Consider the following 15,217-nt stretch of genomic DNA (forward strand, 5'->3'; position numbering starts at 1 on the left):
ATCAATCCACAGGAACCATCGTTTATCTTTCTAAAAGTGGCAATTTCTGAACTTTTATTTAAAATCAGACTTCACCATAAGTTAGGTTTTTAAATTCAGATTCCAGAGACACCAAACTTGAAACAGTTATATCTTTCCATTTGGAAATGACACTTGCATCAAACAACTCCAATGTTATCCTATGGAAGAGATAGGCCTTGCAATAGTGAAAAATTAATTCAATAGTTTTTCACTACCGGGGCATGTAAAACGTGAATGTACATGTGCTGCTTCTGAAATACATTGCACCCTATCCTCTGGGCTGTGTAGGGCCTACCCTAGAGGTGACTTATATGTATTGAAAAGTAAGGATTGGGTACCGCAACATTTTTCTTTTGCCAACTCGAAATGGCAGTTTAAAGCTACATGCACAGGCTACAATGGCAGGCCTGAGACGTGTTTAAAGGAATACTTAAGTGGGTGCCACAATCAGTGCTGCAGGCCTACTAGCAGCATTTAATTTGGTGAAACCCAATCAAGAGCACTCGCGTTTTCGGCGTACCCGTCCTCGGGCATACGGCTCAAGGTGCGGCGGTGATTGCGATGTCCAGAGTAACTCTCTGGGCAATCGGGGTTCGGTGGTGAACAGATACCGGCCCTCAGGGCTTGACGCGATCCCGGGTCAGTGGTGGTGATGCACGTTGCGCTCTCAGAAATTGAGGAGAGCAGAAGTGCGTGCTAGTCAAGCCGGGCTGCACAGCGACACCACCAACGTCCTGAGGGCACACCAATAGCCCCAGAGACAGTAGGGACAGTAAAGCACGATGTAGGGCTAGTTTGTAGAGGTCCTTGGCAACTTTTATCAGTTGCAACAGGAGGCCAGCTCTCCTCAGGCCCTTGGAGATAGATACACTTCAGAGTGGGCAAAGCACACAGCACAGCTCCTCTTCAAGCAAGGGGGACACAGCGCACAGCAGAGAGTCCCTTAGTCCTTCTCCTCAGTAGTAACAGCAACTGTACGTCAGCTTCCAGACACTCAGCACTGGCAGCACTTTTCCTCAGTCTTCCTGGATGTACTTCTTTGTCAGGGATTCCTTCTTGATCACAAAGTTTCCTAATCTGATTTTACAGGGGTTCCAGTCCTACTTTTATACCCCAAAAGTCTTTGCTCTTCTTGTGTGATGGGTCCTAGACCCAGTCTAAACCAGTTCTGGGTGCACTCTGCCAGTGACCTCTTCTTCCTTTGTGATTGTGGGCCAGGGCCATCAGAATCACCGCAGGAGGCAGAGCCAGCATTGTGGCAGGCAGACACAGCTCTATTGAGACCCAGGTGCTACTCCTCCCCACCACTGCAGATGGAGCTATTCAGCCTAGTGCTGACTCATCCAGCCTCCTGGAGTCACCCCCAGACCCTTTCACTCACAAACCAAACAGTCAATGTACAAACAGGCAGAGGCACACAGAAAGGTTGAACAGGAAAATAGCCACTTTCTAAAAGTGCTATTTCCAAACTTAGAATTTAAAAACCATATTCACTAAAGGATTTGTTAATAAATTATGAGTTCAGAGATACCAGATATGCAGGTAAACATGTTACACAGCATTACCCATGTTATCCTATGGGCAAGATAGCCTTTCAATAGTGAAAAAACGAAATTGGCAGTATTTCACTTTCAGGACATGTTTCCCACACTAGTACATGTCCTACATTTTCACATACACTGCACCCTGCTCAGGGGGTACCTTGGGCCTATCATAAGAGTGTCCAATGTGTAAGAAAAGGGAAGGGTCAGGCCTGGCCAGTGTGTACACTGGCCAGGACCGCATGGCAGTTCACAGACTGCGCACAGGCACTGCGGTGGCAGGCCTGAGACACCATTTTAGGGCTACTCATGTGGGTGGCACAATCAGTGCTGCAGGCCCACTAGTAGCATTTGAATCACCAGCCCTGGTACACTCAGTGCACTTTACTAGGGACCTACTGGTAAAACAAATATGCCAATCATGGATAGCCAATCACAGTAATTATTTAACCAGGGAGCACTTGCACTTTGGCACTGATCAGCAGTGGCAAAGTGCCCAAAGCATCTAAACCAGCAAAACAAAATCCATCACAGTGTCAAAAATGTAGGAGGTAGGGGCAAAAAGTCCGAGGAAACCACGCCAAAGATGCCAGGTCTAACATACACACCTCACGAGTAGGCCTGAATGGAGCTCGCAGAGTTTCACTCTGAGGAATTCTGCGGAGTTATCAAAAAACTCTGTCAAATTCTGCGGAGTTCTGCAAGCGGTCCGAGTATTGCGCAGCCATCTAAACCCCTTCCTCCATTTTGCAATCACCTTCGGTGTGCAACACAGCATATGTTCAATTAAAGCTTACCCTGTCTGTGCAGCACTGTGCGTTTGTGTGTGTAACTGGGGGAGAGGTGGTGTTAATATTCACACTGCGGCTGCATGTGGTGTATATCTGCTGCATTTTTTATGTTTTCGCATTGCACTTCTGTGGAGGAAGCGAGCCCTGATATTAGAGCAAGTAGGAGGCCACACAGATTGAAGTCCGCGTATACTTCTAGGGACATTTACCCCACATCTGTCACCCATCCTTGTGTCCACAGATCTGCTCCCTCCTCACCCCAGAGTGAGCAACAACCGCCACACAAGGTACCTATGCTTCAAAAAAATGTCAGGCTCTCCATGCTCCCTGGGCAGGATAGGGGTCCCGTCTCACCGTCAGCTGCTGTGGTGCTGCTTCCTGTGTGCAGTCAGCTGTGCTTGTTCCCAGTGCTGAACACTCACCATGTCATGGGAGGGACCTCGCATGCGGGCATCACCACACACATCCTGCTAGGCTCAGCCCTGCACCTACATTACCCTATGGCACAGCTGATCCAACCACCAAGGCAGAGCAGGAGGGATTGCTCGCCATCCATTTGTTACCTCCATCTGTGAAGGCTAGAACAAGCTGCCATGCGGTGCTGCTCGTGAGGATACCCCTGCATTTCCCCCATACTTTATATGCAAATTCAACTGCCTCAAGAATTTGATGGAATTCCTTGGAAACGAACAGCACAATCTTTATGGTGGGTGCCCTATTGAGACGCACAGTCTTAAACCCAAATTCTGTCAGATCCGCATTCATCATGCAGTATTTTCATTAAGCGTTATGTGTTTGAACACATTTTATAACTTTAATGTTTACTAAGGATGAGCTTGCTGGTGGTTGCAGAGTTTTTGCCGAACTCCGTGCTCCAAGCGTAGAGTAGCAAAACTCCATGAACTCCGCCTGCAAAGTCGAGTTTACCACTCACCTGCTGACATGTGCAATTTGTACTCCAAATCTTTTTCACCCTGGGAATGGCCAGAGATTTGCTCCTGCAAATGGCAGAAGCAAATTGCTGTTCAGGGTGAGGAAGAGACTGTAACAACCAAGACTTCTGAGGTTGGATGGGAAGTTGTTTTTCAGCCGAGAAAATGTTTTCCCAGTGAGACAACAAATAAATAAATGTGCTATCACGCAGTGTGGCTGCCTTTACCCAATTAGAAATTATACTGTGAGTACAATTAGGGAAATAGCATTTTTGAAACACAGCATGAGGAAAACTATCCACTTTGAAGTCAGACTCATAAACAACAGCTCATCGTTCACGGCAAAAGATCAAGTCTGTCCTCTTCTACTGGCCTACCCAGCCCTCTGATCAGACTGCATGAAAGAGTAACACCAAGAGGAGGTTCACTCCCCAATAATGTCTGTATAAATACTAACACCCATCCACTCACTTCCTTACTGAGTATCACTAAAAAGCACTATTACTTTTAAATGATATGAAAAGAATTTGCTTTATAATGGCATGATTTATTTAAGGTTTGTCCATAACTGGAGATAACATGGGAATCGTAGGAGTGCATATAAATCAAAGGGGAGAAATGACTATTATTGGCATTTTTTTGTTTGTCTAATATTGTACTCTTCACGCTAATGTGAGTTCATTTATTGTTCGTCATCCAGTTAGTGCTAGCTGTGCATGCTTCTCATCTGTTCATTCACTGAGAGAGTTTTGTTGGCTTTTCTATCATGTTACAATACAAGATTTTGTTTATTTCAATGGAGGCTAGAGCTTTAAATTTTTGGGTTTTCTTTTTCCTGTGTTTCTTGGTTCCTCTGTCACTTTTTCAGTTACACTGATTCCTGTTTACTGCTACAACGCTCTTAGATTGCATTGCCACATTAAACATCTGTGTTTCCAATGCAGGTCAGCTATCACTATCTTTCCACAGAGGACTGATGGCAAGCATGACTTCCGTGTCTGGAATGCACAGATAATCCGATATGCTGGCTACAAACAACCGGATGGCAGCATCCTCGGGGACCCAGCTAATGTTGAGCTGACAGAGGTAAACTTGCTCATAGTTACTAGGAGAACACATAGTCTCAAGTTTGTCAACAAAGCTTTAAAGTGGTCATATAAAGTTTGACAAACTGACAGCTGTCCGACTGGTGCTTCTGAAGCATGGGAGGCTGAGTTGGCCTTTTTGGGGTTCAAATTCACGAATTCACAGTGGAGACAATCATTTAACTGACTCAGATACACTGTCACCTATTTGGGGAATTTTTCTAAAAAGAATTCATTGAAAAAGTGTTTCTCACACTTCTACCCATTCATGACTTTAGTTAGAGACTGGGCAAATAGGTCACCTAAAAAGTCTGGGGTAAACCAAGACTTCCATTATCAGCTGAAACTAAAATCCAATATTTGTTCTTGTTCTTTTCTGATTGGAATTTTCCATATTCTTTGTTGAACCGTATTCTTACAAGATCATTTAAAAACACTTCAACACTGTGTATTTCAATCTTGGTGACTGGGACTGACTTTTTAAATATTTTGCTTATCTCTTTCCTTAGCCCTTGCCTTTTCTATCCCATATGCTGTGTCTTGTCAAGGATTTTTCAACCTCCATCTCCATTCCCTTTTTAAAGTTCTACTTCTCTTACTCTAATGGACTGTAATCTCCTCAGTTAGACTCTTGATTTTAGTCTTATATTGTGCAATTGGATCCTTAGCCTTTTCTGTGACTGTCTTAACATTTAAAACTGACTGCATATTTGAATTCCAAAGGCAAATGTTCCTGCGTTTTATCAAAACTAACCATGCAAAGGTTTTTATTTAGACAAACCTGGTGCCTAACTGTTGCCATAATGGAAAATTATTACTGCTTGGTAGGGTATCTGTAAAAGATGGTGGAACAGTCAGAAGTGCTCTTTAGTGAATCCAGGGTGTACTTGACTTTTGTTTCTGTCTAAACATATCAGCCATTTAAGCTTCTCAGTTGGTGTATCTTGCCTCGTTTGAAAGCTGTGGGTTGCACGCTCACCCACAAGAATGAATATCAGTTTAATTCATTTCAGTCTCTGAGTATGAAGACCACACCGCCTAAGATATGATCTTGAGTGGCCCCAATATCCATTCCTGAGACAGGCATATATAATTAACTTTAATCTCTTATTTTGAATCTACTGACCAACTTTACTTTTCCTGTTTCGATTTCTGTAACTCCATAACAATTCTTTTTTATTGAACTGGTATCAGCTGAACACTTAAGACACTCCTATAAAGGGTAGATTTCGATTGTTTCACTTATTAGAATTGTATATGGGAGAAAAATGATTTTCTCAGAGAAATTAAGCATACAACTGTGGTGACTAATGAGTCGAACGTTTTTTCTGTACTTTCAAATTAACTCAACAGCAATTAAGATGTGAGGAGTTAAATGTAAGAAAAGATGCCATGCTTTTCTATTAAATTCTTTTATAAATAAAGCAAATATTTCTGTGCTCTATTATAGATCTGGGAAAAGTCTGATACGTAAACATTCGTGTTTCTTAGATGCTTGGTTTATTGATTGAAAATTCAGAATAGGCCTTAAAGTGTTAATATTAGAAATGTATTTTTTCTCTTAACGTCATCAAGTTTATATAGACTACAATAATGTAAATTATTTATTCTCTAGATGTTAATACTGATACTATTTTGCACGTTTTTATACTTAAAGGACCCTTTTCACCTTCACAAACCCCAATACTAAACAACCTATAAAACCTTAACACCTGAACAACTGTAAATTAACATATGGCTGCTCTCTGGTGTTAGTTTATAGAGTTCTTTTATAGAGTATCCCAACCACAATAATCCTGCAAGTAGCTACCTTAGTGTTCCTAAATTCCTCTTTCTCAAATGTTCACATGGAGCTCTGGAGAGGCCAAATGAGGCATGTTATCACCGTCTAAAACACCAAACTAATAACCTGAATAAATGCTTTTGGTGCAAAGGCAGAAGTTCTCTCACTTATATAACTGCTTTATTTCCATTAGCAAAATACTAGTTACGTTGTGTATAAACCGTTTATTTTGTGGTAACCAATTTAATAGAAAATGCACTATGAGGAATTATGCTTATCACAAAAACTATTATTCATGTTGATATAATTCACACAAGCAGTATTTTTCCAACTTGAGTTCTAATTTGGTGGATTGAACCAACATATAAGAGAATGGTTAAGGTGGCGTTGAATCTGGCCATCGGTGACTCGATTTTGTGGTGCAATTTCAGTTTCAGCCACAAGGTTGGGTACACTATATGTGGTGGTACATGTCGAAGCAAACTCAAAGCTGAAAATAGGTCAAGCCACCACCCGGTCTTGACCACTATCTTGAAGACATCAAATCCACAGCTCTAAGCTGTCAGAGTGGCCACCTCAGCTCCGACCTGATAAAGGAAACTTCCCACGGACATGTCCCAAAGCTCAGTCGAAGATAGGAAATTCTGACTTGTCCCTGGTTCAACATGGTAGATGTTGCTGAGTTAACAAATTGAATGGAGTAACAGCATTGTTTACTGGAATTGGCTCTCCTTCACCCTCTCCCCTTAACACAGATTGTCTGTGGTCAGCCTTACTCGGATTCCTGGACTTTTACAGTTACTCCATCCATTACTTCTTGATACATATTGCTCTGTACATACGCTCCAGCAGGAACTGGTCCAAATAGCCCTGTGGACCAGGTTAGGAAACTGGCCACTATAGTGTTTTTTTACGAATAATTGGTGCAGTGAAGCAAGTCAGTGATAGTCACACATTATCCATTGTTCCCATGGCAGGAGATCGTCTGCTGTCTACGGCTGGTGGTCGTTCTTCCCTATTTCAAGCAAGTTCTCAGTTCTCAGTGGGAAAACGGGGGTTTATAAAAGTATTAGCAGTATACTTGGTGGGTTTTCCAAAAAGAATCTGTAAAAATATTCCATGCACCTCTTCCTACCTTTAACTTTAGAATGATGCAGATCTTGTACAGTCTTTTCTGTAATGCAAGGTAGCGACAAGTCCATTTCTACAGATATCTGCTTTCTACCCGAACTCAGAAATTCCAACTTGTGAACTTCAAATGAATTCCATTACTGTATGTCAACATTTTCACAGAAAGTCTTATAGTGATAAGCCTCTTGGCTTGGCAAACCTATCGTCCTGTAAAAAACAATTATGACCTGCTTGCTTCAGTCTGATGTACAAGCAGTGCTCCGAGGTCACCGCTCCTCCCTTCTTTGCGTCTAATGTGTGGCTTCCCTTTGAAACTTGAACACACATATATTGCTAGACGACTGACAAAAGGTGTAAAATGAACCAGATTATTGGAGGAAACGTGTAATGAAGGAATGGTTTGCTTCTCGTTATATTGCTGTAGTTTAAGCACATAATACCACATGGCTCAAAATTCATAAAACAAAACAAAAATTGACCGATGCCCTCACTTACAGGGTTAAAAAATAGACCGGCAGAACCACCATGTGGTGAACTGTTTTAAATAAGTGCTGTTGTTTATAAATAAATGCTGGTTCTAACCACTGGCACAACCTAAGTACCATAGCCTCTCAGGCTAGTAAAGCTATCTTACGATTACTGAGTTATTAATAGTTTGACATATCTCCCTGGCAGTTTAGAGTCATTACAAGGTTGCAGTGGAATATAAATAGTTAGATTATTTGGCTTCGTAATTTTTTTAAGCCATGTTGTACAGATACGGAGCTGCTGTGAATTAAGGCTGAAGTAAATGATAAAAAAGTGCTATGGTTCATATTTTTACTTTGAAACATGCTGCACAGCAGCCGTGCGGCTGTACAACATGGCTGAAAAGTGACAAACCCAACAGTTCTTGCGTAGGTAAGACCCATTGGCTATGCCAATGCTTGTTTTATCTTGAATCTGAAACTTTAGAATGGTGCAGTTCTTGCGAGTGTCACAATTGACATGCTCATCATTTTCAAAATTACAGTTTATAACAATTCGAGGACTACCTCGAGAGCGTTTGTAAAACTTTCTCTTTTTAGGTCTCGGCTAGACAGCGCTTGCACTGTCTCTTAGTCATGTTGCATCTACTCTGTGGGGTTAGAGCCTACCCAGAGGCTTCCTATTTTCAGGCTGCATTGTCACTCTCCTATTCTTACTCCTCATTTATTCATGGCATGCATTTGTCATGCCTCTTACTATGTTTAGCCGTCCCCAAAAGCAAGGACTAAGTACACTGGTTACCATTTTAGCATCTGTTTGAGGTACTACTTCGTTCTTTCTTGAAAAGCAATTGACACTCTTGGTCCTGTTCTTATCTCCTCGCGTTTGCTGTAAATTCTAAGACTGGGGTCAAATGTCAGACACTGCCTGTCTTCACTTGTTCTGTTTTCTTTGCTTTCCTGTCTACTCCGTCTTCCTCTGCCACATGTCTGACATGCTTTTGCTGTCTTGTGATTCTGCGCATTATTGTTCACTTTATCGTACTATTGTTTAATTTTAGGGACTACAATATGCTCTGAATTCAGCCCTCGCATACAGAGGATTTCCCTTCTGTTTACTGCTTTGTCCTAATGCACCGGCAAATGATTCCTCGCATTACCTGACACGTTTTCTAATCTACTACCACTCGGCGATAAATGCATTTCCCCTTTGCATCAGAAGACAGGTTTCAATAAAATGTTTGAAAATCGCTTACCCTCAGTTTTTATCTGATAACTTTTAATGTGCACCCTGAAGCAGTTTTACCTGAAAAATCCAAACGTGAGCAGAAGCAAACATCTTTTCGTTTTGCTTTCAGCAGCACCCTCAGAGAAACACGTACCCGAAAATGCTAAATGTACTTTCCCTGAAATGCTAAATGTACTTTCCCTGTAAGGCGGACTTAGTTTACTTGTTCACAAGGACGGAAGGCACAGAAACCACGTGTCACATTTTGAGCCCAGCTTTTCACGGAATGAGGAAGGTCTGTGAGAGGGGGTGGGTGTTAATCAAAAGAACCACAGGTGCTCAGACACTGATTTAAGAAAGCAGGGGGTCAAGAGGAACAGAGACTCTGAAACCAATAAATAAACATGCAGTCACTCAAGAATGCCAAATAAAGCATTCCCTTAATGCATATCACTAGTCCTATAATGCACACTTTACATTCGCAGAACTGCTGAACACTTTTGGTGAACTCGATATAAACAAGTGAAAGACGCAGTCAACATTTCCTACTAAACGTATGTTATATTTATTGATTATAAATCAGTGTACACTTACAATATAAAGATACAAAACAATGGGTAGTCCATAAGGGTCCTTTTAAAAAATCATAGTTAATTTGCAACATTGTTGATACTTAGAATGGGACAAAAGCTACTGCTCGACCTTAGTCTCAGATTTAACAATTGAAAAGCTGTATACAACTTATCAGTGTATTATTATTATTTGAAGCAAAATAGCTTCATAGTGAGTTTTTCATTTTTTGTTTGCATTAGCTGAGGAAATGCCATTTCCAAGTTTGCTATCTCACAAGGCTATAGAATGTAGCAAATTAATTTGCTTGCTTCTGCCCAGTACAAAGATTCAGTGGGATGGATTTTATCCAAAAACAAGAGTCAAAAAGAAAAGCAGCGCAGTTTGCACTATTTTTGCTTCTTCGGAAATACAAAAAAAAGTGCAAAACCATATTGTCTAAAACGAAAAAATAATCCGTTACCTCTCCTTTTGGCCTGGCTGGGAAAATACCACTTTCTACATTATCTATTTCACACGCTGTTTGAATTGTGTCAACTAAATGTTCTTGTTTTTTGTGCCAGTGGAAAGTTTCTGTGAAAAGCCTCTTGGTTTCGTGAGACTCACGTGAAGGGGAAAATGTGAATTTAGGGGTGTGCTAGCCTGCACTCTTACTGTATTTATCATTTACACACAACACAAATGTGAAATTAGTTCGATATATGTGTTGGCCTTGCTTGTGGAATATTCAGTTTTCTCTCTTCCCTGATACTCACACACCAAACGGGGAATTACATGAATTTGCTCCGGTTTTTTATATCAGTGAAATGTTTCTGTTTGTTAGCTCCTGAGGGAGTGATGTACATACACTCTGTTCGTATTCAATTAGATGCGCGTGTGCATTTACATATGCAGAGCTTTTAGTGGGACGGATCTTTTCAGTGCTCCGCAGCGGCAGTTGTAAAGAGCAGGTGCTGTGATGGGTCCCTATCGGAATTTTCATTTTTGCCCTCACCGTCAGAGTGAAAAAACATCTTACCTCAGCAGCAGTACCAACCTTCACTGCCTTTGATATAACTTCAAAGAGACTCGTTCTTTCACAGTCTCAACATTACAAAACTGAGGCATTTTCAATATTATGTACAAAGAAGCCAAAGTTGTTGCTTATTTATCTTATGCAACTAACAACCATTGACAAAGCCAATAGCCCTGGCTTGTTGAAGGTGTAATTGTTACATTTTGTATTATATATCTGGATGCAATACCAGAAGCAGCAAAATACCTGCCGGGAGGCACATTATGCTCAGCACAGATTTTTAGGTTGCATGTTTTTAAGCCACACCTTTAATGACATCAGCCACACCCCTTTGAGAGCGCAAGTCCGCTCATTTTCAAAAGCTTAGTGAAGTATCCTGAAAAGTACTGACCTTTATATATTGGGGAAAGAGTCCTATGAAAAAATGTGCCACTCACTTGTCACCTTGAAGTAGACATGTGGTTTAAGTTACAGTTTTATATTTTTGAGGTATATTAAGTAACCAAATGTCGCGCTAACGGACTCTGCTAAACAATACACAGTGACACCATGTCCTGTTTGTGTTTACAAAAAAGTGCCAGAGCAGAGCACCAGTAAAAACCAGCATAAATGAAACAGCAACTATAATACTGCACCACAGTGCTAAAAATATGTAGTATGGTTCCAGACGGAACAGCAGTTTGTAGTGGCATGCCCCTTGGTACAAGCCATTTTGGGTGCTGTAGCAGTGTAGCACAATAAAGCCAAACAAGGCCAATGCTCGGTTGCTATGGGACATACTTTAAAACTCCTGATTCAGCATGATGGTGAATTTGCATTCTGGGAGCATGAGCAGGACCTGTCTGGAGTATGGTACAGATCTTAAACCCAATGGAGGGGATAATATCCCTGAGATGGGGTTTCAAACAGGGTTACACATGAGATTCCTGCCTGTCTTAGGATGACTTCACTTCATCAGTAACACATGCTTTTTTCTTTAAATAATCACTCCACTGCAACAAAAAAAAACATAAAGGAAAAACATTTCCATTTACAATGCAAATAGCTCCAACTCAAACAACTGCGAGTCCTATTGCATTGCAAATGCTTGTTTAGAATTCAACCCTTTAAAAATCCCGAAAGCGCCAACTCTTTACAAAGTGATCATATTACAGAACAATGCCAGGCCCGGAAAACCTTCAGGTCCCGAAAAAGTAATCTAGATCCTAATGTTGCATATAAATCAGCATATGGCAAAGAGGTTAAGTACAGACCACAAGGCAACAAGTGAGTCGTCAGGAGTTTATTTTTTGCATCACAAAGCTTTGTTCGCTTTAGTCTGCAAGAACACATTAAAGATAAAAAGAGAGAGCAAGCCCATTCTTCAAGGTACTTGAAAAAATAGCAATTAGCTCAGTAAAATGCAGAGCTTCATTAAAAAACAAACGAGCCGAAAATGCTGGGTTTCTTATGCCTAGAACCAGAAAACATTACAATTTGTAAATAATTCAAGGGTAGAAATATTATGGAAGGATGGGTTTGATTTCCTGTAATTATGAAATATGTAAATTTTACAGTACTTTAAATACAAACCCTGCCTGCTTCATTACTTTCAAACATGCTTTCTGGAAAAAAGGCCTGCTTTAAACATCCTAATGGTAATACACTGGGTATCAAAAGAAATTGAGGGGCGGGAGCAGCTACAAGCAACAGCAGGCAAGTAGCGATGACGAGGAAGAAACTTGAAAAAAGTACCTCAATCTTAGCATGAGCAGCGGAAGGACACTAATAAAGACATTATTCAGTACTTTATCCATGCTCCATCGAAGAGACAAACACAGAAGAGAAAGTGAAACTGGCGCGTGCTGACAAGTGAGAAGCAAGGAAATGAGTGATGATGACGCCAACCAATAGTAAGCGATGGCCGTGCTTTGAGCCAGGGCAGGACTGGGAACAGAACCCGGCCCTGGCAAACTGCTTAGCTGGCCCCCAGTGGGGTGAGGGGGAGAGCAGCTGAGCAGTTTGCGAGGGCTGGTTTCGTCCTATTTTATTACAGGGTGCCGATATTGCCGACCCCCGGTAACAAAATCAGGCCCAAAATGGGCCCCCACCCTAGCGGCCCACCGGGGAAACGCCTGGTGCCCGCTATGATCAGTCCGGCCCTGCTTTGAGCTCTTTCTAGGTGTTTTTTTTGTTTAAGAAACAAAAGGTGTCCAAGCAACAGAACCTGCGCTGTCTTGGCAAAGTGACAAAAAGAAAGTTTTTGTATAGCACCTAGACTTCAGTAGATTTGGCACGCATCAGCCCAGAGGTCAGGTGAAAGATCCAGAGTTACTCCTCGAAAAAACAGGATGTATGTAGCTACATTTAAGAACACTAAGATTAGACCAAAATAAAAAAAAATGCACCAACTAGAGCAGATTAGAAGTTTTTTTCAATTTAGCCGTGATTTGGGAATTAGATATGCAATATAATAAGATAGAATCAAGTGTGATTTCGTTGAACAATGATGAAGCTACAATACACTATGCACAGTTTTAAAACAAGAAGAACCCAATGTTCAGGAAGGCAAAAATAAGAATATATTACTATTGTTACAGGAAAAGACGTTGAGTTATCTGAGTTAATGGTGCTAGGGGGGGCTGGAGAAACAAGCACTGGCATAGCAAATATGTCTCACCTTTGGGACCTTATAAGTGTTTAGCCATGCAGCACATTATCCTGTTAATAATCCCGCCACACAATTTTATGCCCTATGATGTTTAAGGACGAGATCCCTGTGTGTCATGGACAGAAACATGCTTTGTAATGTTCCATGGTAACACTGGGCTGCAGAAGTCAGTGTAGACTATCAGTCTATGCAGTTCGGCCAGTGGAGATGTTTGATAAAAAACGTATCTTCCACTCATGTGGTAAAATGCAGCCATGTGCAATTGGTGGCAACACATCATACTGTAAGTACACCAGCTGGAACATGTGAGGGATTGGGCGAGTGGAGGACAGGTCTTCAGGAAGAGGTGAGCAGAGGGTTTCAGAAGCAGGACGGGGGCGGGAGGGGACCAGGGGGTGGGGGGGGGGCAGGTTTATGGAGAAAAGGGAAGAGAGGAGATCGGAGGAGGGAAGAAGATGCACCAGCAGGCGAGGACGGGAGAGGATCCGGAGGAGGAGAGCAAGTATGTTCAGTAGAGAGGAGAGAAGTGGAGAGTATCAGAAGGAGGAAAGTGTGAGAGAGGAGGAGGAGGGGAAGAGAGGATATTTGGAGAGGTGGAGGGCGGGAGAGAGGAGCATAGGAAGGGTGGGACGTGGGAGAAGGAATCAGAAGGAGAGCTACGGAGAGGGTCTGTGAGAGAGGAGAGAGGATCAGGTGGAGGGAATAGGAGGGGATGGTGAGGGAGAGAATAATCAGGGTTCAGGGGAATAAGGGCAGGTGTTCAGGAGGGGATAAAAGGCTATGTGGTGGTGGAGGAAAGTTGAGGGGGACAGCCCGGGATGGAAAGAGAATCATGAGGAGGGACAGACAGCAGATCAGAGGCTAGGAAGAAGAAGAGAGGGAAGGGGGTGGGAGGACAGGTGTGCAGGAAGGAGAGAGGCCAGGGAATCACGGACAAGCAGAGAGCTGGTCGGTCGAGAGGGGTGAGTGAGGATTAGTGAAGGGGGAGCCAGGGAATGGTAACGGAGCAGGAAGTGGGGAAAGGGAATGAGAGGGGTAGGGGGGGGCAGAGATGACTCATATGGAGGGTAGAGGGGAGGGCAGGATCGAGAGACGGTGAGGATTATTTCAGAGGAGGGAGCAAGATGTCAAGAGGATAGGAGGGGTGAAGGATGGGGTGGTTGCGGAGACATGAGAGGAGACACGTAAGGGTGGCGCATGAGCCCAGGCAGTGAAAGGAAACTGAAACAAAGGCCGGGACCGTGAGTGCCATCAGCGTATTAAGAGGCTGATATCAGATCTATGCGTTCCCAGTAATACCCCGTGTTCCTCCACATGGAGTCAGGACTTTATCAACATTGTTTTCAAAAAGCAAGCCATTTCTGTTACTCAGAGCGATGCAGCGCAATCTGAGGATGAAACGTTTTTCCATCCTGGGCTCTTGGGTCCGAGCTGAGGTTATGCTGGGCCACAGATGTGAGATGAAAGGCGGAGAGAGCCCTTGGCGGACACATGCCGTGTGCCTCCAGCACACAAGCAAAGGCACAAGCGTAGTACATTGTGGGATAAGTGTTACTCTAGTGAGGTAAACAAGCCCAGAAGTGGTGCACGCGTTTGTACCTGCCGCTGCACGTGAATTGCAGATGGCACACTGAGCGCCGCTGCTCATAACCGTAGGCCGTGGGCAGATACATTTCCTGGGAAAGGTGGGACATGCACCCGCCTTTGCCCAATTGCGTGCTGTCTTCGCAAGCAAAACCCAATAGAAAAAAAGCACACCGAAAAAACACAAGCATGTGCGTGTGAAAAGTCCAGAGTGATTCCAAGAGGTCGTTTTCCTAGAGCAGCGCATGTGCGCTGCGCTAGCCTCAACCTAAAATGAGAGGTTCTCCATAATGTAAAAATGTAAGATTTTTTTTTTAAACGTAAGTGTACGCCGTCTTTTAAGTTACCTTATATGCAACGTTGATTCTTTGTATTGCTCCTGATGTCACCCGTAGAGCATCTCAGTGCTGGGGAGGATA

General features: G+C 42.7%; 1 protein-coding gene across 2 annotated transcripts in view; it reads left to right on the top strand.

Annotated features, from left to right (window-relative positions):
• Positions 1–15,217, top strand: part of NOS1 (nitric oxide synthase 1) — a 1,595,398-nt gene that overhangs the window by 1,420,157 nt on the left and 160,024 nt on the right. For both annotated transcript variants that reach the window (XM_078667121.1, XM_078667122.1), the window contains one exon: positions 4,230–4,371. In XM_078667121.1, the coding sequence (XP_078523247.1) occupies positions 4,230–4,371 (142 nt within the window). The remainder of the gene's footprint in view (positions 1–4,229; positions 4,372–15,217) is intronic.

The sequence above is a fragment of the Lissotriton helveticus genome, chromosome 11 (genome assembly GCF_964261635.1).
Source record: "Lissotriton helveticus chromosome 11, aLisHel1.1, whole genome shotgun sequence".
NCBI classification, from domain to species: Eukaryota; Metazoa; Chordata; class Amphibia; order Caudata; family Salamandridae; genus Lissotriton; species Lissotriton helveticus.